At 37.9% G+C, this 25,433-nt stretch overlaps 1 protein-coding gene across 2 annotated transcripts in view; it reads right to left on the bottom strand.

The window, feature by feature from the left end:
- Positions 1–12,350, bottom strand: part of gpm6bb (glycoprotein M6Bb) — a 31,485-nt gene extending 19,135 nt beyond the window's left edge. For both annotated transcript variants that reach the window (XM_079253985.1, XM_079253986.1), the window contains exon 1: positions 12,224–12,350. In XM_079253985.1, the coding sequence (XP_079110111.1) occupies positions 12,224–12,227 (4 nt within the window). In that variant the 5' untranslated portion in view covers positions 12,228–12,350. The remainder of the gene's footprint in view (positions 1–12,223) is intronic.
- Between the last annotated feature and the right edge of the window lie 13,083 nt (positions 12,351–25,433).

Below are 25,433 nucleotides of genomic sequence, written 5' to 3'. Positions count from 1 at the left end.
GTGTGCATTGTAGAAAAAAAGAGAGAGGAAATATACTCAGTCTTTCAGCACAGTAAAGGTTAAAGGCTAAGTAGAGGCTTTTTGAGCTTCTACTTTATCTCCAATGACTTCCTCAGAAGTCATTCATAGCAGAAGCTTGTAACTTTCAAAGACACATTATGTGCATGACTCCGAAACTGTTATTTTCTTTTTCAGTTAATTAGGATTATTTTCCTGATCCTGGGGCCTGTAAATGTCAAACATGGTAGACTGAGTGTATGTGTCACACCGGTTGTTTAAAAGCGCCTTTAAAAATGAAGGATGAACCCCAATTTAGAATTCTATACGACATCTAGCAATGCCTAATAATTCTTATCAGATGTTGCTGAAGTTGACTTCTAATTTGTGGACCCTAAAAACCTGAGACCATGTCTCTCTAACTGACCATTACCAAACCTCAAAAATACCCCTCCATCCATTTGGGATGGATGGGACGGATGGGTTGGATGTGTCGTCGTATGAAGCAACACATTGTTCTTCATGAGGACCTTACCCCATGAAGAATTGTTATTCATGTAAACTTATGTCTTGCAGTGTAGTTAAAAGATGTCTGTGTTTTAGCTTAAATTATTTTAAGCCAGATATGCACTTTATTTCCTGGAGTCTCCTCCATTGTATAAGTTTTCTCTCCAGTGTTTGACCGAACAATGGCCAGTGTATCTGACTCAGCACTTCTAATTACATGTTAGTATTTCTATCGCGTTAGGTCTGGAAAAGGAGCAACAATAACTCTGAGATGCCTGGCAGCCATTTTCTCCACTAAAAACGACTTCACAACCCTGACTCTCTGGCAACTCTGCAGCCACTTTGGTTTTGGCCAATGTGTGCTGCAAGTAACACATGCTTCCTATTATCCAGCCCCTTCTAACTTACAAGACTGTGGATATTGCTATCGTGGCTAGGCTGGACGGAAACAGTCATCATATCAAAACCTAAAAGGCAAACATAAAAAAAAAAAAAATCCAGTAATTTGAGCCTGAAATCAAACGAGCCAGTCAGGGCAATGAAAGAAAGGCATAAAACTAGAAGCTTGGAATTGTAGCCCCCAACACATTTACCAAACTGCAATTTTAGAGAAAAGTAAAGGTCTTTGTATAACAGCTTATTTCTCTTGCAGAGTGCACTGAATGTTTTAATGATGCCCCTGGTCTGGAAGGTTTTTGTCTATATTTTTATTCAGGCACACTCAATTATAGAGTCCACCAACCAGCAAGAGACAGTGCTTGAAAACACTTCTCCTTTAGAAAAATGGATAAGTGTAACATATTATGTGCTGTTATTCCCAGAATAGCAACAAATCAGAACCAGCTTCTACAGATAAAACTTTGACAAACTGTATCATATTTGGAACAACTTTGCATTCAAAATGTCAGAAAAGTTTAACACAAAACAGCTTTATCCAGCTATCAACACTCTTAATTCAATTCAGTTTAGCTTTGTTTGTATAGCACCGCTTCACAACAATGTTGTCACAGGGCACTTAATACACACATCATTTCAAGCCAATTCATACATAGCCTATAATGGAAACCAACTGACTGCATCGAATCATGACTTCGATCCAATCCCCCTCTAACTGCCCAGCAACTGTGGCATTCAAGGATGATAAAAATACAAAAAAAAAATTGGGAGCAAAGGAAATAAATGTAGAATAATTCATCATTACAGACACAGAGAGAAAAACTAACATGGGGTGTAAATAATCAAAGATAACTGGATTCTACTATCTGTTAAAAGAAAATGAAAGTTAATGAACGATACTTTTAATCAGGCTTTTGTTCTTCACTAGAGCTTGATGGAACCTGGCTGGAGCCGGTGTGGTGGGATTCAGTGTAAATTAATCCCATTATCTGATTTGTTCAGGCTTAACTATTGAAATTTTGCAGTGTTTAACTTTGTCATTTACTTGTTTTGATCAAGGTGTTTCATTACTCTTGTACTCCTTTGCATGACATCTTCTGCCTGGCCAAAAAAGAAAGAGTCGCCTACACAGCTGTTCAGAGCCAATCCCTCGGCTTCGCTTCACAGTGTTCACTGTTCTTACTTTCAGTATTAAACACAGCCCTGAGTTCCGCGGTGGTTTATTTACCATCTGATTGCACCAAACAAGACTACTATCAGACTCATTGCATCAATTGGGGTTGAATAATTTGTTGCCAGCTGAAATATAATCATCCTAGATCTCCAATAGGAGGCTTGCGCCTGTTTGCCTGGTTAAATCAAGGTTGGAACTTTTTTTTTAGCCAGGTAGTGAATAAAATCAAATGTGTTGTTAAGAAGGCATTTTAGAAAGTTCAGTTATATGCCTTCAGTCTGTTAGATGACCTTACAACAGACAGTTGTACAGTTTTTGTTTCATTTAATCAATTTAACTTGCTAAGATCCTATCACTACTGAGAGTATTAAAATGTCTTCAGAAAATCAAAGATTCCCTTTGAATGGAAGGTCAGTACTGACTTCATCGACGTTAAGAGGTATAAAGAGGTCTAATAGGTGAGTTAAAGGGGTCCTATTATGGTATTTGGAGTTTTCTGAGCTTTCTACAGTGTTATAGTGTTGAATCCTCATCAGACATGTGAACGGCACCATTTTTTATCACCTAAACGCATGTTTGAGTTCCAATCTCTCTGTTCGGTTTCCATGGCGACGAAAAACGCATCGTTTTAGAGAGTTTTTTCTACTTGGAAATCCTTGTGACGTCCCAGGGGATAAGGTTCGGTGATTGGTTACCTTCTACTGGTTAACAAGGGCATGTACAAATACATCAGGCGGGTGGAAAACATCGGATAAAGTTATTTCCAACGATGGCTGGTGAGTTTACCAAAGAGAGACATCCTGCTGCATTCCTTGCTGTGGGTTGCTGTTTTCCACTTTGTTTTCAGGGTCTGATTCAGGTTCCAACATGTAGGGCTGTATGTTATGTGTTGACATTGTATTTTGTTTTTTTATTGAGTTCATATTAGCCTAATCCTTCTGTTTATGAGATGTTACAATGACAGCAAAAGCAGGTGCGGTGCACGCTCCCGATGTAGTGCAGTGGCGGGAGGCGGGGCTTAATGCGGAAGCGTCTCAATCCACTCGTTTTGCCCACAGGCTGATCTGACAGCCTACGGAGAGGGTCGATCTGAAGTAAATAAAGCGATTTGTGACAATAACTCGATCAATCCCAGCCCTTCTGGGCTCAGAAATAAAAAATAAATTAGCCTGAAATGCACATAATAGTTCCACTTTAAACAATGTCAAAAACATATGTACTAAATCAAACCCATAGACTGAAACTCTTCTTTTTCTTTAAGCGTGTAGGCATGAAAACTGTTGTGACGTGTTGTGAAATTTCCATAGAAAAAGACAAAAAGTTAATCTCTCAATGAAAAACTTTAAAGTTATACTGGGTGTCAGGGGAAAAAAATGCCTAATTGGTGTCCATCAGCACCAATACAGATTTATTCTGTTTCAACTAGGCCGTTGTATAATGAAGTTGAACTTTCTTCTTCTTGTAATGGTGGCTCTAAAGCATCTAAAAAACAAAACAAGCACATTTAGTGAAACAAACAAAAAGCCACATATCTTTTCTTATTTGTTTAAGTCTTTGAAAATATCATCCATCACTGAAAGAGTTTTTGGATTTGACTCAGAAATAAAAAGTTTTTCTGCTACATCTCACAGTGACGAGTCAGTAACAGAAATTAAGTTGTTGGTGTCAAATTCACTCCAGATATTCACATGTCAACAGAACTTAGAAAATTAAAGTCTAAATCAGCTAATAAAACCCAAGAGCCCCCTCTTTTTTGGCTAACTGTGAGAATAAAACAGTCATAATCTGACTTTCTAACAAGCTTTATAAAGTTTTGAAGTATTAGTTGAGACAAATATCTTTTGAGAAATAAACCAAAATCCCTGCAGCTCACAAAAAACTTAGAGCATGATGATGATATGACATATTAATTTTATTTCAATATGTCCACCCTACACTGATTGCACTAATTCAACCATTTTCATACTCCAGCTGCCTGAACAGCAAATACCAGTAGCTGGAGACCCATTTCCCCACTTGTTGCACAGTGCATGAGCATGTGAACACACACCCACACAATAGAGACATAATGAAGCACAGAGACAGCAGACAAGACTCTCCAGCTTATCTCTGGGGTTTCTTCCCACGAACAGTCCCCCACCCTCCCCTGTGTCTCCCCTCAGCTAGCGGGGATCTCTTTCTCAGTCAGTCCTGTTTGTCCTTTTGTCCTCTGCCTCACGCTCCCAACCTCTCACCCTTGACCCTGGACTTTAACCCTTTTGAAAACCTCCTGTGCTGTCCCCCCACCCTTTATTAAATGGAGCTCCCTTTCCTCTCAAGCAGTCAGGACATTCTGTGTCAGAGCTATGACAACAGAGCAGTCAACACGTAGATCCCTTTAATGCCAATATTACACAAGACTCATCTGGTGTTTAAAAGCCCTACATCCTGGGGTTGGCTCCTGAGAGCTGCTTGAAACAAGAACCTGACACCCCCGCAGAGGTGTGTTGGTCCCTTAAAGTCACAACTAAGTGCTTAATGAGTAGCAAATGCAGGGAAAGGATGGAAGCTAGTGGTACTGTATATACCCAGACCTGGATGGCTTCTACGAGAGTGGAGGAATCCATCGCTTTATTGCTTTAAGCACCAACAGGCAATTCTCCAGCAGCACAGATTTTAATATCCTGTCCATCAAGATTGACAGTAAAAACCGTTTATGGCACCATTTCATGTGATACAGTTTCCACATGACTATCCATGTCTAAATGTTGACATTCTCAGTGAAAAATGGCACACAAGTCATGCTTTTATAACTTTCTGCAAGCAACCTGGGCCCAGAATGGAGGTTAAAGATCACAAAAGATTGTAGAAATTCAGATAAAAAAATGACTTCCTGATAAAAATGTTTGACTAGAACTTTTTTCCCTTAGATATGTGGCTTTTGCTTGTCATACAATGGATTTCAGTTGCCCTAAAAACAGCTGTAAAATGTTGTTCTTGAAAACTAAAACGAATATAACGCCATGCAAAAGAGTGAGCATGAGGCAGTTCACCGGATTAGGAAGGTACCGTCACACGTCATATTCCTAAATGTAAGAAATATTAGGAATAGATCGGACCTGTTACACACAGGAGCATGTTTTCAGCTGCTAAAAGCTTATTCTTTTCTCCAGATGCTCTGCTCCTTTCTGAGGCCACTCCACTGTTACAGTATTGTTTTCCCATATAGCCAAAAGCTAAGATGACTTACGAGACCCATCAGTGGTGCTACTACAATATCCATACTAACTGATGTCTCCTCTGGTCTGTGTGTGGCTACAGAGCCAAGCTGTTTTTCAGACAGAAACATCTGGGATTTCCTCTCCCCTAAAACTGCTGTTAGCTGGTATTTTTCTCCTTTCCCCTGCAGTAAACCTACACTGAGTGACACAAAAAGTCTTGAAGAAAAGCATGGAATGCGTGCATGGTAAAATCATTACACACTGGAAAGCTATGCTTTTTAAATTTAGGACTTAAAAAAAAAAAAGAAACAAAATCCAATCTATTTTATCAAACTTCCAAACTGTCTATGTCTGAGGAAAACAACCTTCCCCAAATATTCTCCCTGAGCTATTGGGTTTCCTGCAGCTGTCGCCTTTTAAAAGCTTAGCTATTGCAGATTTTCATCTGCTTGGCAGAAGTGTCTCTTCCTGTCTATCAAGCTATTCTCTAGAGGATAATAAGCAGATAATGCAAACTCTCACTTGGAAAGCTTTCTCCTTGGTCAGGAAAAGGATTCCTGGCAGGAATTAAAATGTCGCACCACATACAACAACAAAAGCACAACTGAGTCATGTGCATTTCCTGCATCACAAGAAAGCCAAACAACAAGCTTTGAGGAAATATCTTCCCAAGATTTGCGACAAAATTATGATTAGAACTCAACATAGCTTCAAAGGGATTTTACACACAAACATAAAGGGCTTCATGGGTATTCATTTAAATCGCTGCTTAATTCATCCCAAGTGTTGTGTTTGGCTGCATCCCAGTGGTCCCAGGCAGTCTGGCACAGCTCTTCATATGAAGACCATTTCTCATTGGTGCACTGGGGTACCCCAGATGCTTTTGTCTTTCGGTTGTTTAGCAGCTGCGTTAAAGGGCTGAGGACAAAGACCTATCTGTGGAGGGTTGAATACACTCAGTGGGCACACAGCCAACATCTCAATCCTATAGGCTCCCACCGCTGAAAAGCAGACTAATACATTCTGCTCTCACTCCTGACAGGAGACCTTGCAGGGAGGTAAGTTCAGGGGGCCCCTGTTATTTCTTCTCAGATCACCTAAGTTATTTTACATGTGAGCTGCAGTTATGTCAAGCTCCCAAATTATTTTCTGTTCTAGTTTTTTGTTTTTTTGTTTTTTTTTTAAAGCAGTGTGATTTTCCGATCTCAAGTGACACACCTCTCTTTTAGTTTTCTGCTTTGATGATGACTGCACTTGTGTGGATTTAGTCAACTTCAGAATAAAAATACATCCTTCCAGATGAACAGAAACTGAAGTGATATGAGTGCCAAGGACTTTGTAGAAAAAAGTTTTTTGTTTTTTTTTCAAATAAGAAGAAAGGGATACTAAAGCATAGGGGTGGGAAAATCGAATCGAAAAATAAAAAAAATTGCTTCACAATTTTAAAATCGATTTTTTTTCTTTAAAAATCGATTTTTTTTTTCAAATAAATAAAAATATTCCATGATAACATTTTTGTCATTTTTATTGTTTTTATTTATCTTTTTACTTGTCTTTTTGGGCATTATATCAGCAGAATGATGGTCTGGCTACTGCGTTGTTTTTTCTTCGTTGAAATCAAGAAAAATGATGAGCAAAAAAATACGTTTTATACATTTATTTTGTTTTTAATCTACAAAAATCAGCAATATTAAAGAATTGTGAGAATCGCAATTTAAATCTTATCGGCACCCAAAATATCGGAATCAAATCGAATCGGGACAAAAGCATATCGTCACAGCCCTACTAAAGCACTTCTTTACACTGGTGAATAAAACCCCAACACCTGCTTACTGATCAAATGAATGCAGTAGAAGTAGTCAGGTTATATAAAGGCTCCAATCAGCGCTGATGAGAACACGCCACCGGGTGCAAATGGTAAGTTTCAATGAGCTTGCTGGAGAACAGATACAAGAATGAGCATAATTCACTTTTCCACTTATAGAAACATGTTTACCAACTGTCATGTGGAGGCTTTGGAAGTGATTGCAACAACTTGTGGACAAAATAAAAAGATGAGATTGGCCAGTTCTATCTGCCTGCAAGGCAGCTGGCAGCTTGCAGTCAGTCTCACTGTGGGGGCAGATTCCTGTGGTCCAGTTGAAAAAGAAAGAAAAATAAAAAAAAGTCCATGGAATTACACTGTAACCTACAGACTGAGTTGGACAAGCAGAGACCATAGGATACAATGTAATGCTGTTGTCATAGTGACAAGTTTGTCAACTGGGAGATGGTGGTAGATACTGGACTGGTTCTGGATACACTGTAGCTCCCAGAACAGTGATAGTGCACACATCATTATAGGCATTTAGAATGGATTTTATCAGCTTCTTTAAGCACGATTTCAAACACTACTTGTGGTGTCAACATGGCATGATAGAGGACAAGGCGTGCAACATATTACTTAGCTGTAACATCCTTCAAATCAACCAACTACATCCTAGTCGTCAAGCTTAATGGCTTTCAAAAAAGACCGAAGACATCCAATGGTCTCCATGGCTGGTGTGCTCACAACAAACTCATGTGATGAGTCACCAGACAACAATCTGACAGAACTGAATCACTCCGATCTGCTCCACATGGTTACGCTCAGTGGCAGACCTGCAGTAAAAACATGAGCATCAAAGCATCACAAACCCACTTGTTTTGCCTGCAGCCTGTGCTCTATCAAACCAAAACTAGTAAGCATTTGCTGTTGTGTTGTATGTGCTGCTACAGTCCAGTGTAGGCAGCCTCACACTGCCATGGTTTGTACTCAATGGTGACAGGATATGAGTTCTTAATCTCTGTGCTCATATTCTGTCCATCAGAGTGAAAGCATTAGATACTGGGAGTTTCTCCGCCAATGTCTGACCACCCTTTGTGTGAAGCACTGATCGATAACTCTTCAACACTCCATGCATTACGATCTATGCACTTGTTTACCTCAGAGAGACAAAGATGGGTGGCCATTCTGGAAAATATTATTGATAATTCAATCAATGAAAGTGAGAGGATATTAAAGCATGTTAATCTGTTCATTTTGGTGCTGTGGAAAATGTGGTTGTATTAGTGGCACAGATAGCAGCAAACAGTGCAGCTGGCCTGAATGCTTGCTGGATCAACGAGTAAATGATCATCAGCTGCAGCATGTCTTTGCTTACCCTGACCTATTGTATCCCCACAGGCCTTCTGGAACAATCATATGATTCTGAACAAAACACTGATGCAGACTGCCACTCCACTATAAATGATCCCCATTTTCTCTGCAAACAGGAGCTGATGCCAGTTTGAAGAGGAAATCACATGTGTCAATTTAATGCTGTTGGCACATGCTCTCTATGCTGCAGATAAGATTAAAGCAAGATTGTATCTTGGCCTTTTTTTAATCCAAAACAAGAATTCAGCTGCTTAAGCATATCATAAAAGCTGTGTTTTTCCTTCATATAGGGACTGCAAAGCGACTGCCTTGACTATTACCAAGGTGAACTCACACAAGCCATTTCGCATCCCTTCTGTTCAGAAGGTTTTTAGCAGAACTGACAGTCCGAGGCACATGCTAGAGCACACACCTCCACCCAGGAACTTCTATTTCTATCATTCTTGTCACAATACTCAAAGGCTCTCTTTGTTGTCAGAGGAGTCATTAACTCAGCAAATTAACATGAGCGCTCTGGCAAACCTGCAAGGCTGGAGGAACGTAGTAGAGATTAAAGGAGCCCAGAGAGAGGAAGAAAGGAGATTTGAAGAGAAATAAAGTGGAGCAGGAAGAGAAGATGAATACAGTCTTGAATGAACTAAAGGGGGCTCTTTTTTTTTTTTTTTTTTTTTTTTTTTTTTTTTTAGGAGCTGCATAGTTGCAGCAAGAACTGTAAGGGCTTCATCTGTTGTACAATTACCAAAGATGCTCAGTCATAAGCAATGCCAAATGGGAAGAAGCCCAGAAATCATGCAACTATGAAAGAAACAACCTCATTATGGAGGATCTTTGTTGTAATTAATGATTGCAAATCAAAAGCAATTTAGGGATTATTGATGAGGACAAAGAAGTGTGGGTTTAGTTTTATAGTTTTGGCGCATATTTCATGAGGACTGAACACTATTTCAGATTGGAAATTCAAAGAAAGCATCTTTTTAAAGTCAGCAAGAAAAACTCATTAAAGCAGACAGCAATAACTTCTGCTTTTAAACATCCCAGAGTGCCCTTTTTTTTTTCAATCCTGTGTCCTTTTTCTCTGTAAATCTTAAAAACAGCAGTATGTGCTTCTGACCTCCAGTTTGCCTCTGAGCAAAAGAAAAAAACACGAGTCAACAAAAAGTAGGAAGAGATGGTCTGACTGTTATTGCTCTGCTCAACGGCTGTCAAGTTGTTGATTTCGTAAGAGCCAAAACAGCCTTACTGACCAGGCTCTGGCTGTTAGGGGTCTTTCCTCTCCTCTGACTCAGGATGCAGGGTCACAGCACATAGAGTTCACCACATGAGTCTGCAACAGTTATCACTGATGTTACAATTTCCAGACATCCTATTTTAGATGGGGCAGGAATGTGCAGCATTGACAAGCACAAAGCTGACAACAGCTCAGAAATGCCCCCCTTAAAAAGAACAGAAGCTCACTTTAAGCTCAGCCAAAGAACAACAGCAACAAGTTCATTTCAACGTATTTTTACATGAATGTTTCTTCTTATTTTGAATTTCTAAAAAAAATTTACGTAACATTTGGATCTGGTTTAAACGCAGCCTAGATGACCTGTTCCATAAGACCCCCAAAGTGAATACAAAACACTGACTAGAAAGTTCATGAGTTTAAGAACAGCCCACTTGTTTGTAGTTATTAAGATCTGGCTCAGAAAAAAAAAAAAAAAAAAGACGCTGTGTCCATAATGTGCTGTATTGGATTAACTGTCATAAATCTCAAGAACATGATTAAACTATCTAAAGACATATAGTAAAACTTGATTTAGCTTCCCCTCACTATGAGAATGAGATCTTCTCCGCTGATTTTCCCAAATGTATCCCATCACTGACAACAATTTAATCAAAAATACAGACAAAACACAGACAATCTTCACTGATGTTCAATCTGCAAGAGTGGAAGAGTGACCTGCCAAAATAAGCACAATCATGCCATGCAAGAAAACACTACAGGCGAGCATTCTCTGCACACTTTAAGCCGGACTAACTGGAAAAATTAGGGGCTCTGAAGCCACAATTCCTCCAAATACTGCTGACTATCATCAAAAGATCAAATGTGTTTTCTGACAATAGACTGCAGCCAACTTGAATTGAATTGAACTTATCTTCCCACTGTCTACACACACACACACACACACACACACACACACACACACACACACACACACACACACACACACACACACACACACACACACACACACACACACACACACAGCCAATGTGCCGCTAAATCATTCAGAACATGGATGAAGGAGACTCACAAATATGTGGGCTCTCTGCAAGGGTTGCCACATAATCAAAAAAAACTTACATTATACAATCAGTGAAAGATATCTTCACTTTACAGCTCTACACAGACACATCCTGTTTATTTTGGGTCAGACTGTGTCTTGGACAAAGTTAATCTGTTTTCTGTTTTAGCAGCTATTTCACATTAAACACAGCAGTGTGTCCAGAATGAGCTCTAAAAGCAACAAGAGTCTCCTCATGTCTGCAACAGGCTACACTATCTTTCATGACAGGGGCCTTGGAGGATATTTGAATACAAAATGGGAGCTTTAGTGAGCGGACAATGCACAAAGGTTGATTGCTATGCAGAGTAATATCCTCTATGAGACAGTCAATAAGGGTCTGTGGGGAATTAGTTCACAGGGCATCCGCTATGAAACTTACAATTCAGTGAACTTCTCTCCCTACGTTAAGAGCTACTGAAGTCGCACAAAGGAACTGCTCCAAATTAGGAGCACAAAGGCGCTTCTGTGAGAGCTTCAGAGTGAATTAATGAGCATTGATACACTTTCTCACAGTGTTATAGTCCCAGCACCACTGTAGCAAACAGTACAAACTATTAAATGTTGTCCGAAACCCAGTTCAGCAGCTCACAACTATCAAATCCTGCAGTTTTATTGTTTGACTCAAGTGGAGATGTTTTCACAGAAAAATCTCAGAGATTAACATCAGTTTTAAAAGTCTTGCAGTAAGTGAGAAGTTGCAGAACATCCACAGACTGCATCTCAGCCTTCCCAACCCTACGCCACTGAGTTGGGAGCACAGATGGCCAACACTTGCAACTCATTTAAAGTTGGAACAGACTTGGCTCAGCAATTCAGTTTGCATATGCACGCTCTGGCATGACAAAGTCACAACATGCAGGCTTCAGCCACGGAGCATGTTGTGTCCAGCAACTTTTAAGGATTATTTACCTCCAAAACATGATGCGCTGTTCTTTTAGGGAACAAAGTAGGCTATAACCTTTCACCTTCAAGTCAATCACTGCCGAGTGATCAGTCAGTTCTGACCACAAATGATCAATAGAGGCTGATCGTGAAGGGTGTGGCCAATTTGGAACCAAACCTTTGAAAATATTCCCACTAATATTGGAAGCCATTGGAAGATACGATGAAGGAAGCAAGCAAAGCTGACCTGGACTTAACAGTTCCGCAGACTCGCTGAGAGTGGACTGGATGAGTCCACATAATCTCTCTAATCGCTTTCTTCAGGTTGCTTCAGCAGGCTGCTCGAATACCGATTCTTACGAAAACGGGTCAGGTAGACCAGCTGATTCCACCTTTACACACGTGTGGTAAAAGTTCAGTACGGTTTTGGTTTTTTTTGTTTTTTTTTAAATCTACGCGCCCCGAAAGTTTGTGCGCCACAGCCAGTTCTGTGAAGCGCGCAGTATTGATAAAAACTGTGGCAAACATCATCAAGGTCAGTTTGTAATGCAAAACTTACCCATTTTATCTGCAAGATTCCGAAAGCGCACCAAGTTCAGAGCGATGAGCTGAAAAAGTTGAACCCCAGCTACACTGATGCCGTGTCCTGGGACGCACACTGGCCGCAGGCTGATCCAACACTCAATACTGCGTCTCTGTGGAGATGGGCAGGCTGGCTGACGTCACCGCAGTGGGGATTACTGATGGGAGGACGGTGCTCGCGCAGCCTTCTCCCCCTCCCCTCCTCACCTTCTCAAGAAGTTCAGCTCATCATCTCCTCTTCCGTCATGTGCGCAAAGTCCAGTAAACATCCAGCTGATGCCTTATGACAGACGTTGTCACAAGGCTGAGTGAATAAATCTCCATATGGTCAACAACAACATGAAGTAATCTTACTGCAGGTTAAAGACCACCACAGTTCAGCTGCAGAAGTGTTACTGGATAACTCCACAACAAATGTGCGCATTTTGTGTTTTTCTGACACCGGTGTGTAGTTTGTTGGTATGTCTTTTTTTGTTGTTGTTGTTTTTTTTTGTTTTGTTTTTTTTTGTTTTTTTTTTAATAGTGGGGAGCAGCACTCTTAAAAATAATAAAAACAAATAGATTCTAGAAATATTACTTATATCCTAGAAACATGTAAAAATACATAAATGTAGTGTGAAGAGAGACGTAAAATTTTCACTGCAAAAGAGTAAAAATAACAATGAAGTGAGCTTTAAATCTGCTTAAATGTATCAGAAAATTACCACAAGGAGAAATAAAATAAGCCAAATGAGACAAGAAAAATAGCCACAAAGTGATAAAGAAATTTTAAATTTTAATTGTAATTTTACTTGTTTGTGTTTATCTTCTTTTTTTTTATGGTACTTTTAACTCTGTAAAGCACTTTAGTTTAGTACAGGCCTACACTGTGTTTAAATGCACTATATAAATAAACTTACTAGAAACTGCAGCGATGTACGGAAGAATTAAAAGACAGTAGCTAATTACTCAAATAAGAAACAAAATGCCAAGAAATTCACAAACATTGTTTGATGAAGAGATGTAAAAGGACTGAATAATATAAAATGGCATGCAAAGTTACACAGAATGAACAAAATGTGGCAGAAATGTAGAAATAAAGAGTGAGACAAAGTCATCTTAGGAAAATCTAAATACAAAGGCACACAGAATAGCAAGATATGCTGATAAAACTCAACCACATTAACTAAAATAATTGCAAATGACCTGAATGGGGGGAAAAAAAACAAAAAAAAACAATAGGGACAACAAAAATTGCATCCAGGTATGAGTGTTTTACTGGATGTTTTGCTGTTCTGTGCTGTAGAACGTCCCATCATTTACTATGTCTGCCGCTTCATAATGAATACTCTTATTGGCCTGATAAAAGTTTATCATGTAATTATTACCCCAAAATGAAGGAAGACATCCCACACCTACCCTGGGACCGCCACTCTCTCAGTGTAGGCAAGAACATCCCACATTGCTTACACATTTACACTTTTACATTTTCAGAATTAGTAGATAAGAAACCCTGAAAAGTCTTTGGAAACACACATGCGTGTGTGCAGGAGTTTTCTGATATTAACACTCTCTTCTCATGCTGGACATTTCTTCTGTGGACTGTGATAAAAGGCAGCTTTTCACAAAAACAGAGCTTTTAAGGGAACAAAACGAATCACCATCAATCCAGTGCACTGGTATCCGGTATCCAAGGAGGTCTCAGCAACCCCTAATCCAATCCCGTCTTTTCATTGCTGGCCAAGTGGGCAATTCTCAATGGTTTGTTTCATGGTCAAACAGGGCATCCTCCCAACATGACAAACACTAGAGTGGCCCAAAAGCAAATATTTAATCAGTCATCTTCAGAACCACAGTAGGAGTACCAAGCTTTAAATATGTTTTAGGTTTTTTTTCCATCTGTGTACACATTTAATCTGTTTCTTTACAGTCAAAGAAAAGTGACTAAGTTATGTTTTCTGTTTTGTCATTTAAACTTTTTTTTCACCTTTAAGTCTGCTTGTGTAAATGTCTGAAAAATACAACTCTGCAAATATCCTGTACATTTTAAACATAGAAATCAAGCAAAATGCGTCTTTGCCTATTTGTTGCATACATTTTCCTGCTTCTATTGAAAATTCCCTTCATAGTTGTAGTGTAAACTGTAGGAGCTTCATAGTGGTGGTTCAGAAATCTGTAATCAAATGTATTCATTAGTGTCACAGCCTCCATGCTCCCTATGTATGTATGAGTGTGTCTGTCTGAACCTGTGTGTGTGTGTGTGTGTGTGTGTGTGTGTGTGTGTGTGTGTGTGTGTTAGTGAATAGAGGATGTGCATGGGAAGGTTCCAGTGATGCGCTGGCTGTTACAGCAGCCGCAGCAGCTGGCAGACAGCAGGCATCCAACTGTTATTGGGGTGAGTCACTGAAAAACAAAACACATCAGACAAAATCTTTTTATCTGACATTTTCTTATACAGTCATGTCACTTACAGTGCAACGCACCAGGATGTCCTATTTCACCCAATGCAGCCATGTCAAATAAAAATTGTTCTTTTAGTTCTAAGGTTTTAAAGCTTGTAATGAGGTAAATGCAATCAGATGTGAACAATGTGGGGCAAAATGCACTGTTATTTGTTTTTAACAAACTAAATCAATATGCACCAACAGTATGAAAAAAAGGAAGAAAAACAAAATACTCCCTTTGACTGAACAGTTTGAAGAACTATCTTTGGCAGCAATAACTTGACATAAATATTTTCCTTGTGATGAAATCATACTATCATCATTGTTCAGGAATTTGACTGACTCTTCTTTTCAACACTGCTTTGGATCCTTCACTTTTCCAGGAATTTGTTTATATCCATCAAAAATAATGTGTAAATACTTCAACTGCCAAATATGAACATATATTGATAATAAGAGATTACTTTAAAAGAAGATGTAAATATCTTCCTTTTTGGTGGAATTAACCAACCATTTGTTCTGAGTTTTTCATTTGCACGGTGTAAATGGTCATCAGGAGGTTGCTGGTTCTTCATTACTTTAAGATGGGAGTCGGTCAGTTCATCTGTCTTTTTGTCCTGGTGGTTCCCATCAGGGTGTATGAATATAAGAAGTGTGAAATAGATTTCAGTGTGAAATATGCTCACCTGAAGTTAGATTCAAAGCAAGTTTCTGTCCAACTATTTTTCCAGTTACAGTTTTATGGTTTTTTAAATAACTATGTTTGGCACACCTTTGTGAATAAAATCTTTTCATTACGTTTTGGTAATCCAGAACTCCATCGCATCAAACTAAAACAATGAGAAATTTTTAAATGTCTTTGCTGGTTTTTTTTGGTTTTTTAAAAATTTTTTTATCATTATTTATCATTTACAGTATTTTTGAAAACATTGTTAATGTTTAAATGTCAAATGAAAAAAAGTTGGAAAATGATCAATTAAACCATGACAAGGAAGAGACATCATTATACACATTGTTAACTATATTGATGTTAAACCTTGTTTCTAAAACTTTCCCATTGACTTTTTTTGTGCTGGTATATGTACAATTTTCAAATTGAAAATGTTTACTTTGACACATGAACATATCTTCAGTCTCATTCACACAGAAGTGCCAAAGTCCTGTTCTCACACTCGACCATCCTGCAACTTTTAGATGCAACCCATCTCCAACACCAACACACCTGAATCAGTTAATGTTTCATTACCAGCCAGAGCTGAATGGCATGAGCATGAGGCGGGAATTAACCCATTTGACGTAGATTTGGAAGAAGGGACGCAGGATAGTAGGGCCTAGACGTCAAGAACCAGACTTGGGCACCCCTGCATTAGTGAGTCTATTTATGACAAACAGTTGATCTGGAAAAGAACAAAGGAAATCAAGCAGATTATATCCTGAGGGACAAATGAAAAATGACAAGCAGGTGTCGTAATCAGCTATAAAGGACCAGGTGTGCCAGAAAAGCAGGAAGTAAATGCAGCAGAACACATAAATAAAACAGGAAACAAGATGAAGATTGACTCAACTGGTGGTGAAAATGAAAAAACGTTAGAAACAGAAACATTGAACAGTTTTCAGGAAAAAATTCTGTGAATATTTGGGACTAAAAATAAGTAAGTGGGAGCTTTATGACCAGACTGTTAGCTTACTTTTCATGGCTCTGCAGATCAGTTTTAGCCTTTAGTAAAAGGCAATAAATTATAGGCAAAGTATCACACACAGTTAATCTGTCGATGGTGTCTTCCTCACCCAAACACAACACTAATCCTTTATGGCTGATCATTTCTTCAAACTTTTTTCTTCTGTCTTACTTCATGTTATGTTCTTAATTAAGAATAAGTATTGTGAAATGGGGATGATGGCAGGCAGCAGAGGCAAATTGAGGTAATCCTGTGGCGTCTAATTGCAAATAAAAAAAGCAGCTGAAGCGCTGCACAAAACACAACAGCCACCATGGTTACAAACCACTGAGAAAATGAAAGACACTGTGAACGGGCTAAAACAAGGGGGTGGCAGTTTATCGAGAGGAAAGTTGGCATCATATGGGGAGTTGCATGACTTGGTTGAACAGTTCTGGCCTGCAGGCATTCCTTAATGTGTCAGGTCATTATGCAGTATAACAGAAGCTGAATGAATGACTAAAGTCCCTGTTCAGATTTATGATAAAGTAAAACTTAAGAGATTCTCGTTTCACAAAAATGAATTAGCAGCTGTCTTTGAGCCGACCTCTAAAGGTTTTGAACAACACTTGCTGCTGTTCTGAGAGTATTTTCCATAATCCAAAAACAAAGAGCCTTTAAAACCATCTGGATTTGAAATTATTCAGCTCATGTACAGAACGTTGAATAGGATGGGCACAAGCCCAGGGGCCCATGTATAAAGGGGGGTCCCTCAACTTGAATAAGATTTACAGTTCAGAAATAGACGCAGGACAGATTTAACTTAATACAACAAGGCAAAGTGGCAAGAATGACAAATGGCAAAAATGCAATAAAAATTGTCCACTAAAACATAACATGGACGCAAAAGCAGCTCTGCTTTCTATTCAAATTCTAAACATTATGAAGATATCATCTTTAAGAAACAGTCCAAAGCTGAAAGTTTGCTGGATATGACTCTGATCACTGTGTTTTCCTCAGACACCTTTTTTTTCCTTTTAAAATGTTTTTATTTTATTTTAATTCGTTAATCTAATACTAGCAAGCTTTTTCTATCTTTTTTTTTTTTTTAATCCTAACCTGCAGGCATTCACAGCATAACAGCTACAGTTAGTTTAGTTTCCCTGTAACATAAAAGAGACCAGTTTTATTTTGGTATGAGCCCATTTACACGTTTTACTTGTAACGTTAAACCGAAAGGCCCAAAAAAGTATGTTTGTTGGTGCTTTCTTAATGTCAGTTAAAGCTGAATAAAGCATAAATAAAGCGAACTGTAACAACTGAGATGCTGCTGCCTGACAGAGAATATGATGCATCTGGAAATGCCTGTGTTTAAAAAAATAAAAGATTAAACACCATGGATTCAAATAACCAGAGCTCTTCCTGTACAAACACCATAGCATAGAATATCTTTCCTTGCCTGAAGGTGTTGAAGCAGCACATATTAGTCTTTTCTGCCTTTATTTTTTATCTGAGATTAATAAAATTATATTTTCACAGGCTGCAACAAATGATTATTTTCTCTTTTAAATCTTTTTTACCTCAACATAACAGCATATGTCTTCATTTAAAGCTTTAAGATACTTTGCATTGTGTATCTTTACTAATAAAGTAATATTGTACGCTATATTTTTAAGAACAACTGTTCCCAGGACTTCAGACTCGTGTGAGGTTTAGTGGACTCCACATCTGGTTTGGTGTTTGACAAGAGGTGGAAAATATTGTTTCTTTGCCATCTAATGGAAAAAAAGAGAGGAAGTATGTTGTTTACATCCCCTCACAAAAACTTCTTTCAATAGTGGAAGCCTTTCCAGTGAAATAAAGTAGAACTTGCTGGGGGGACAAAAAACCATAAGGACTGAAGAGTGTTTGTCTTAATATTCAGTGTTTTTCCTTGGAACTAGTCCTCAAGTTTTATGTCTGATTATATCTTGATGAGGCTTAACAAAATAACAGTCATATCTTGCACAGGGAAGGGCTCTGCTGGAGGCTTTGGAAATACAATGCATCACCGTTGAGTCAAAACAGGCTGTGAAAAAGCGATGGTGAGCAGCAACAGCAGCTCAAGGGAAGTGATGAACTTGTAAGCAGCACTGAGCTAAAATGATTTATTGTCCCTGAGGCTCCGAGCACATGGCAGCCAGAAAACATTTCTGCACATAGCTTGAAGCAGGGTTGCAAGTTACGTCCAGGCTGGTTGTCTATGTACTGTATGTAAAAAAAAAAAAAAAATGGTTAGAAATAATATTTGATCACTATAGCAGGCTAAAGATACAGGAGGTAAGAAGATACAATCACTGGAAACTTTGTTGCATCTGCTGCCCTGATTTGTGATGCAGTTGGGAGAAAAAGGACCTGGGAGTGGCCAGATTTGGAGGATTTAACAGACAGGCTTAACACTTACAATGGAAAAACAAAGCACACCCTTGTGACTGTCCCCAGAGATAATTAGGTCACTGCAACGCTATTGCTCACAGAATAAGTCATTAGTTTCGTTTTTAAACATTCACAAACAATTTCACTCCTCCACAACCATAACCTCCACATTGGTCTAAAGACAAATTTTCTCCATAACTCTCATTACTTGCATGCTGATGCAACGACATTACAGTAAATAATGTATTGCGGTAAATCAAAATGGACTGATAGACCACATTTATCTGGTTTATTTCAAGTTGATCCTCTGATTAATATGTTACTGTTGTTTTATTAGAGCAGTGGATTAATTATAGGTAATAATACAATGCTGCCATCTAGTGGGCTGGAGGAGGCTTCAACAACTGAATAATAATAATAATAATAATAATAATAATAATAATAATAATAATAATAATAATAATAATAATAATAATAATAATAATAATAATAATAATAATAACAAGTAGAAATAAAGAATCAAGGAAAATAAATATGTCCTAAGTCTTTATTTTATCTGACAAGTAGGCCTAAGACAAATACAGTTTTTATGGAAACTACTTAGCTCTTGGCCATTTCTAATTTACTTTAAACAACAAAGGCAGGATCCGACAGTGCGAACGTGTGTGTTCCTGATGTTTTGCATGCAGGTTTCATCACACTGTTATCTACTGCTGGAAGATGTAAACAGACCAGATTTATGACAGTTTCTTTGTTTTGCAGAGGTCTGCTGCATGAAGGAGCTTCATGATTAAAAGTAAAGCAATCGCCTCACAACATTAAGAGGTTCTCAAAAAGCGGAGATTTGAAAACTTTTCAAATATCTGTATGAAGTGTTAACACTGCTGAGATATTTAAGCTTATTAAGCCAAAATTTATCCAAGTAGTTTGGCAGGGAAGATTATAATACTGCAATTATTTCCTCTTGGAATAATAAAAAATAAAAGATTAAAAAAAATTTTTAAAAAAAAACTCTCCAGCTGCTAACGAATTATCTAGGTGTTGCTGCACTTTGTCCTTGTTTTACCGCTGAGATCATCCATTCTCTCTGCTGTCATTTAAACTTTTGAGTTGGACTGCAGCTGCCAAACAGCAAAGATGTGTCAAACCTGAAGATATTGTGTTTATCTAAATGTTCAGATACTCATTCCGCCCATTAAGGACAATTAGACTAATTAGACTGCACTTTCCAGTTACTATATAGCATTCATAGGATTTTCTTACAAACACTGTTAAGTTAAATTTCTCCCAAGACTCCTTGTTATGTTACTTAACAGATTAAGTGATGTGTTCAGGTTTACCAGAGGGAAATTAGGAATTTATTGGATAACAGGCGACTTATGCTACATGAATGGTATCGCCTCCAAACACCTGCAGCCCTGTTGACTCCCCTGAGTCAGGAATGAAAGCTTAAACTTTTGTGTGTTTAGTTGTGTATGTGTGTGTGTGTGTGTGTGTGTGTGTGTGTGTGTGTGTATGTGTGTGTGTGTGTGTGTGTGTGTGTGTGTGTGTGTGTTTGTGTGTGTGTGCAGACGTGTGCTCCATGTGTACGTTCATTTGGAAAACTTTATAATTTACAGTTTTAAAATCTCCATGTCAAAAAGGAAGAAGCTGATTGGTTGATTGTAAAATATCAACGTCTACCTCAAATTTATTTCTTTATTTATTGTAGGAATGTTTTTAAAAATCAAAAAGGCACGACAAATGCTTTAAAAATTAAAATAGTCTGTAAAATATCTGTAAAATGTAACATATCTGGATAAAAAAAAAAAGGTGAGAAAAATAGCAACTAATGCAAGAGATGCCAAAATACTGTTGAAAAAGTTTTTGACATGAGCAAGTTCCCTGTGTTATTTCTGGAGACATTCCAGTGTATAAGATAGTAAGGTAAAAGATAAGAGAACGAGAGAAGCAACTAATGCAAATGTAGACTATAATTAGATCAGTTGATGAAGTAAAGATGAAAAAATAACACAAATGAAGATGAATTAAAAAATAGTTTATATGATAAAAGATGAACAAAAAGGGCGAGTTTTTAGTTGCAATTTGATCTGTAGTGTCTCGGTTGTATTGTGGGAGCGAGTACCAGAGGGTGTGGGTGGAATAGAAAAGGCCTTGTCCCAGTGGTCTGGGTAGGTTCATGTCAACTGATAAACACCTTGTTCTCATTTCAGACATAAAAAGTCCACTCAGAGCCCCATGAGAATGTTATATGTCTGATATTAACTTAACTGGTATGTAAGGGGTTTTTTTGTTCATTTATTTTACTCAATTTTACTAATTTGCTTGAAAGAAAAGAAAAAAAATGAAGAAATCCAGGTGAAGTGTGTGAGGCTGGAGCATGCATGTTAAAACACACAAAAAACAAAAAGACTATAAAAACATTTTTTTTAATCCTTGAACAGTCTTTTATATTACAATTATACTTTATGTAAGTATTATGGCAATTATCACATAAATGAATCAACTTCTTTGCATGTGTCTTCACTGAATTGTGTGTTAACAGTAGCCAGAAAAAACTAATGAAGGATATTAAATGTATTTCCTGTGTATCCAACTGGGATTTTTGCAGCAATTTTACCAATTACAAAGAAAAGACTAATGAGTATCAAGTTCTGCAGTGTAGTAATACAGGTTTTATTTTTGCAGGATTTAGATGCTTGCAATAGAAAATTAATGGCTAGATTTCATGGAGAGCCACCTGCTGCCAAACTAATTAAAATTTTTAAATAATTGATGACTTTTGTGTCTTTCATTATTACCAAAATTATTTCCATTTTCCATCTCTTATAATGAAACTGCAAAAAAGTGCCTTTTTCCTTGCTCCAACAAATGGCATAAGTGTTAGCGATCTTTATTGTTTAGGATTGCACTCACATTACCAAATCGATTAATTGAGGCAATAATCCTCGAAAAAACCTTTATATGTTTGCCAAAGATGAAGGTAAACATGCCAAAGTGAGCTGTGGCATCATTAGTTGTACATAAAATGATGCATCCTAATGCCTGTTTATGTTGTGCGTGCTCCACTCCAGCTTTATACATCATCATGAGACATGATTTATTTGTGGGTTTTTTTCCCCTCCATCACAATGGGAATACTAGTTAGAGATGAGCAAGTCATATCAATTTCATTTATCTGTTTATAAGTTTGATAACCTCAAAACAACGATGTCTTTCATGTTGTTTCTCACTCACTTCAACAAGCAAGGGCATAATTCCCAGAGAAACCATTAGAGCTGTGATTACTTCTGTGCCAAATGGATTCATCAACAAGCTTTGCCTGATGCTGCCACACTTCTGCATCTCTGCTTGTGAAGTGACTGTAGTGGTGGGAACTGCTAGTTTTCACTACATTTATGGTTTTATTACAAAATGACACAGACAAATCTTTTACATTATAAAGCCCTTCCTCCTCTTCTCTGTTATTGTCACCCTAAATCAACTTGCCAGCAAGTGATTAACATGATTTACATCCTCTGCATTTCTGCTGTTACAATGCATGGTGTTTATGTTGAAGGTGCTGTTTATGCATTCTTGCCTGAAGCTCCTCTGCATCATGGGAAATTGGGCTTTTCCATTTTCGAACAGGATGGTAGATTGTCTTTTGCTGACCTGGTAATAGCAGGCATTCATTACCATTTTCAATTATTTCACCAGTGGCTCACTGTAGCTTTTGAACGCTGCACTGATTTGAGTGTCAGGCACCAATTCGACCCATATTTCCTTTGCTGTAGATATGGTAATTTAGAATAGGGATTTTCAAAGAACTAAATTATCACATTTTTACAGCTCACTCAGGCAGCCAACCCCTGCTCCTTTGGTTTTGCAGCAAAACATGGCTTTCCTGGATGCCTCCACCTTTGTCTGACAATCACAGCTCCTACATAAAAATGACAAAGGTCTAACTGCAGTAGCTGACAGAGGCCGGTCGTGTCATTCTTTCCCCTGAAGGTTCCTTTTCATTAGAAAACTGACCCATCAGAGCAACCAGTTCATTGCTGAGGCTCACCATTATTGATTCCTACTCAATACAGCAACAGCATGACAAATGTAAACTCCTTAAAGGTGTCAAAGCTTCTCAGACAAAGTATTAAGTACTAACATATTCCCATCCATCATTAGCTTACTTAACATTATGTTGTTGAAACAGTGCAATTTCATCTTGTAGATCACAGGTACTCAAAATCGATTCATCGTGCAGGTAGTGTGTGTTCTCTGCGTTATGTAGGAAAACGTCTGTTTATAGGTCAGTGATCTTGTTCTTTCTGAGCAGGCCTTTTAGGACCACAAGAGCCACAGAAGGTAGATGTGTTGCTGTCAAAAAAGCTCTCATGGCACCAATAGCTGCATAGCTGTTTTCTCTGTGTACAGCTGAGTCTCGGTGCATGACGTAGGAAGACTTGAAACGCAGTGCATGTAAGCTCAACACACAAAACATGCCTCTGTATACAACAGCAGGGATCAATAATATCTCAGATACTGTCTACTAGGAAAGGTAACTACATTACAAAGACTAGTTCTCAAAAAAAGAAAAAAGTCCATTCTGAATCATCCTTGATTGAAAATATATAAATGCTGCTTAGGTTTAATGAATTGAAATGTCACAAAAATCTAAACTTTGCACATTCCTTCTTGAATGGTAACTGTGATGCTCCACGTTTGTTCAACACATTTTCAGCATTTTTTTCTTTCTTTTTTTGTTTTCTTTCCACATTTCAATTTTTTTTATTATTTATATTCTTTATTTAATACTGTTAAATTCTTGGAATATGCCATTTATGTAACTTTTTCTTCACTTTTGTAGGTTTTGTTCTTTCTTTCTTTGTTCTTTCTCTCTTTTTCTGCTTTTAATAAAGTCCTCCTAAAACTGTCTCTCAAAAACCATCTTTCTGTTTTTGTATTTGCTTTTCAGCATAATTTTTTAAGCATTTTTTTTCCCTGCTCTTAATTATGGTGTTATCTGTTTTGTTTTTCACTTTGGGGTTATTGCAAACAACCAAACAATATTAAACATTTTGTCAGATATTTCATCAATTATTTGCTTGAATTCCTTTACACTGGGATTCTTGGGATGATTATTCTTAAACCATGTTTTTTTGTGCTCTTCGTCTTCTTCAGCATATTGAGTCATGCAAATTGAAACTGTGCCTGATTGCTTCTCCCCAGCTTGATGAGAACAGCTACAACAGATCAATATATCCATTTGTAAGGTAAAATCTAATTGGAAAATGTTGCCCATTTGCAACTACTCACAGACACACACGCAGAGCCACCGTCTGGCTGGCGATGCAGTGGGTGCTTGTGGCAAAACCTGATAAGAGTCGTTTGTTATCTTTCTCATAAAGAAAATCAAACAGATTCCTCTGCTTATGTGGATCCCTCTTACCCAATATATGGCCAGTGCTTAATTGTGTTCGCCAGCTGAAACCCTCTCAAGCTTTTGAGGTTTCATTCGTCATCAGAGAAATACAGCTGCTCCAATCCGCTTATCAATGTGTGTCTCTGTGATGTTTCCATGGAAACTGTGTTTACTGCCCCACAGTGTTCTAAAAATGGTTCCAAAGTGATAACAGTGCCAGAGTAGGAAAAGCAGCGCAAAGATGTGATGAACAATGACAATGACTGACACTGTAACCAGACGTAAACCATTACACATGCTGTTTATGAAACATATTCAGCATCCAAAATATTCTGATTTAATATTTGAAGATTCAGAATTGCTGATATATTACTAGTGATTATATTAAGACTCTAAAAATATATTTAGGAATGTCAGTTTCCCCTTTAACTCCTCTTCATACATCTTGCTGGCAGCTGTGCAGACGGGCTGAATGGTCTGTTAGTTGATGAATCCAATCTAAAAAATATAGATTACTAATCGAAAATTAGGTTGACCTTGCAGCAGACCGTGCTCACTATAAAGTCAAAACAGTGGAATTAAAATTAGCAAAATAATGTCATTATTGCTCTTTCTTCCACTAATAATGTGGGTTTATGTTGGCAAATTGGCCAAACCTGCACAAGTTGAGATAGCTCCTTACATAAAATGGGATGATCTTTGGTGAGTCTGTTTCTACATCTGTGACAAAGCTCTCCTCTTTTCAGCCAGCTGATAATGCTCCATCAGCACTGTCACTCGACGGTGACAGACATGAGTGAACTTTTCAAGCAAAAGCATCTTTTTAAAAGATAAAAGAAAGCGGACATGGTTATGATGGGGTATTTAACATGCGATGTGAACGATGTAAGATGATTTTGGAAAAAAAAAGACAGTTGTGCAGAGGACACAGATCCAGCTCTGTTCCCATGGCAATAGGCTTGGAAGAAACTTTGCAAACATCAGGTAGTTTTAAATAAAAGTTCATCACTGGGCAAAAAACTGGATCACATAACTCTTTATGAAATGATCTGAGCTGCCCATCTTGTCTACCAAACTTAAAACTAACTTTGACAGACTTTGATCATTCATGATGCTTACCCAGCCCAGATTAAATATTCAAAAGATCAATACACTTATTGACATTTTTTTAAACGAAGAATGTCATTAGGAACTGTCAGTAAAGAATCTGAGTCCAAAGTAGATGTGATACTCTTATGTTATGGTAAAATCCACACAGCTGTGATATTAACGCCTGACAGCTTTATTGAG

The sequence above is a fragment of the Telmatherina bonti genome (genome assembly GCF_933228915.1).
Source record: "Telmatherina bonti genome assembly, chromosome: 15".
NCBI lineage: Eukaryota > Metazoa > Chordata > Actinopteri > Atheriniformes > Telmatherinidae > Telmatherina > Telmatherina bonti.
This window is presented reverse-complemented; position numbering and strand designations above follow the sequence as displayed.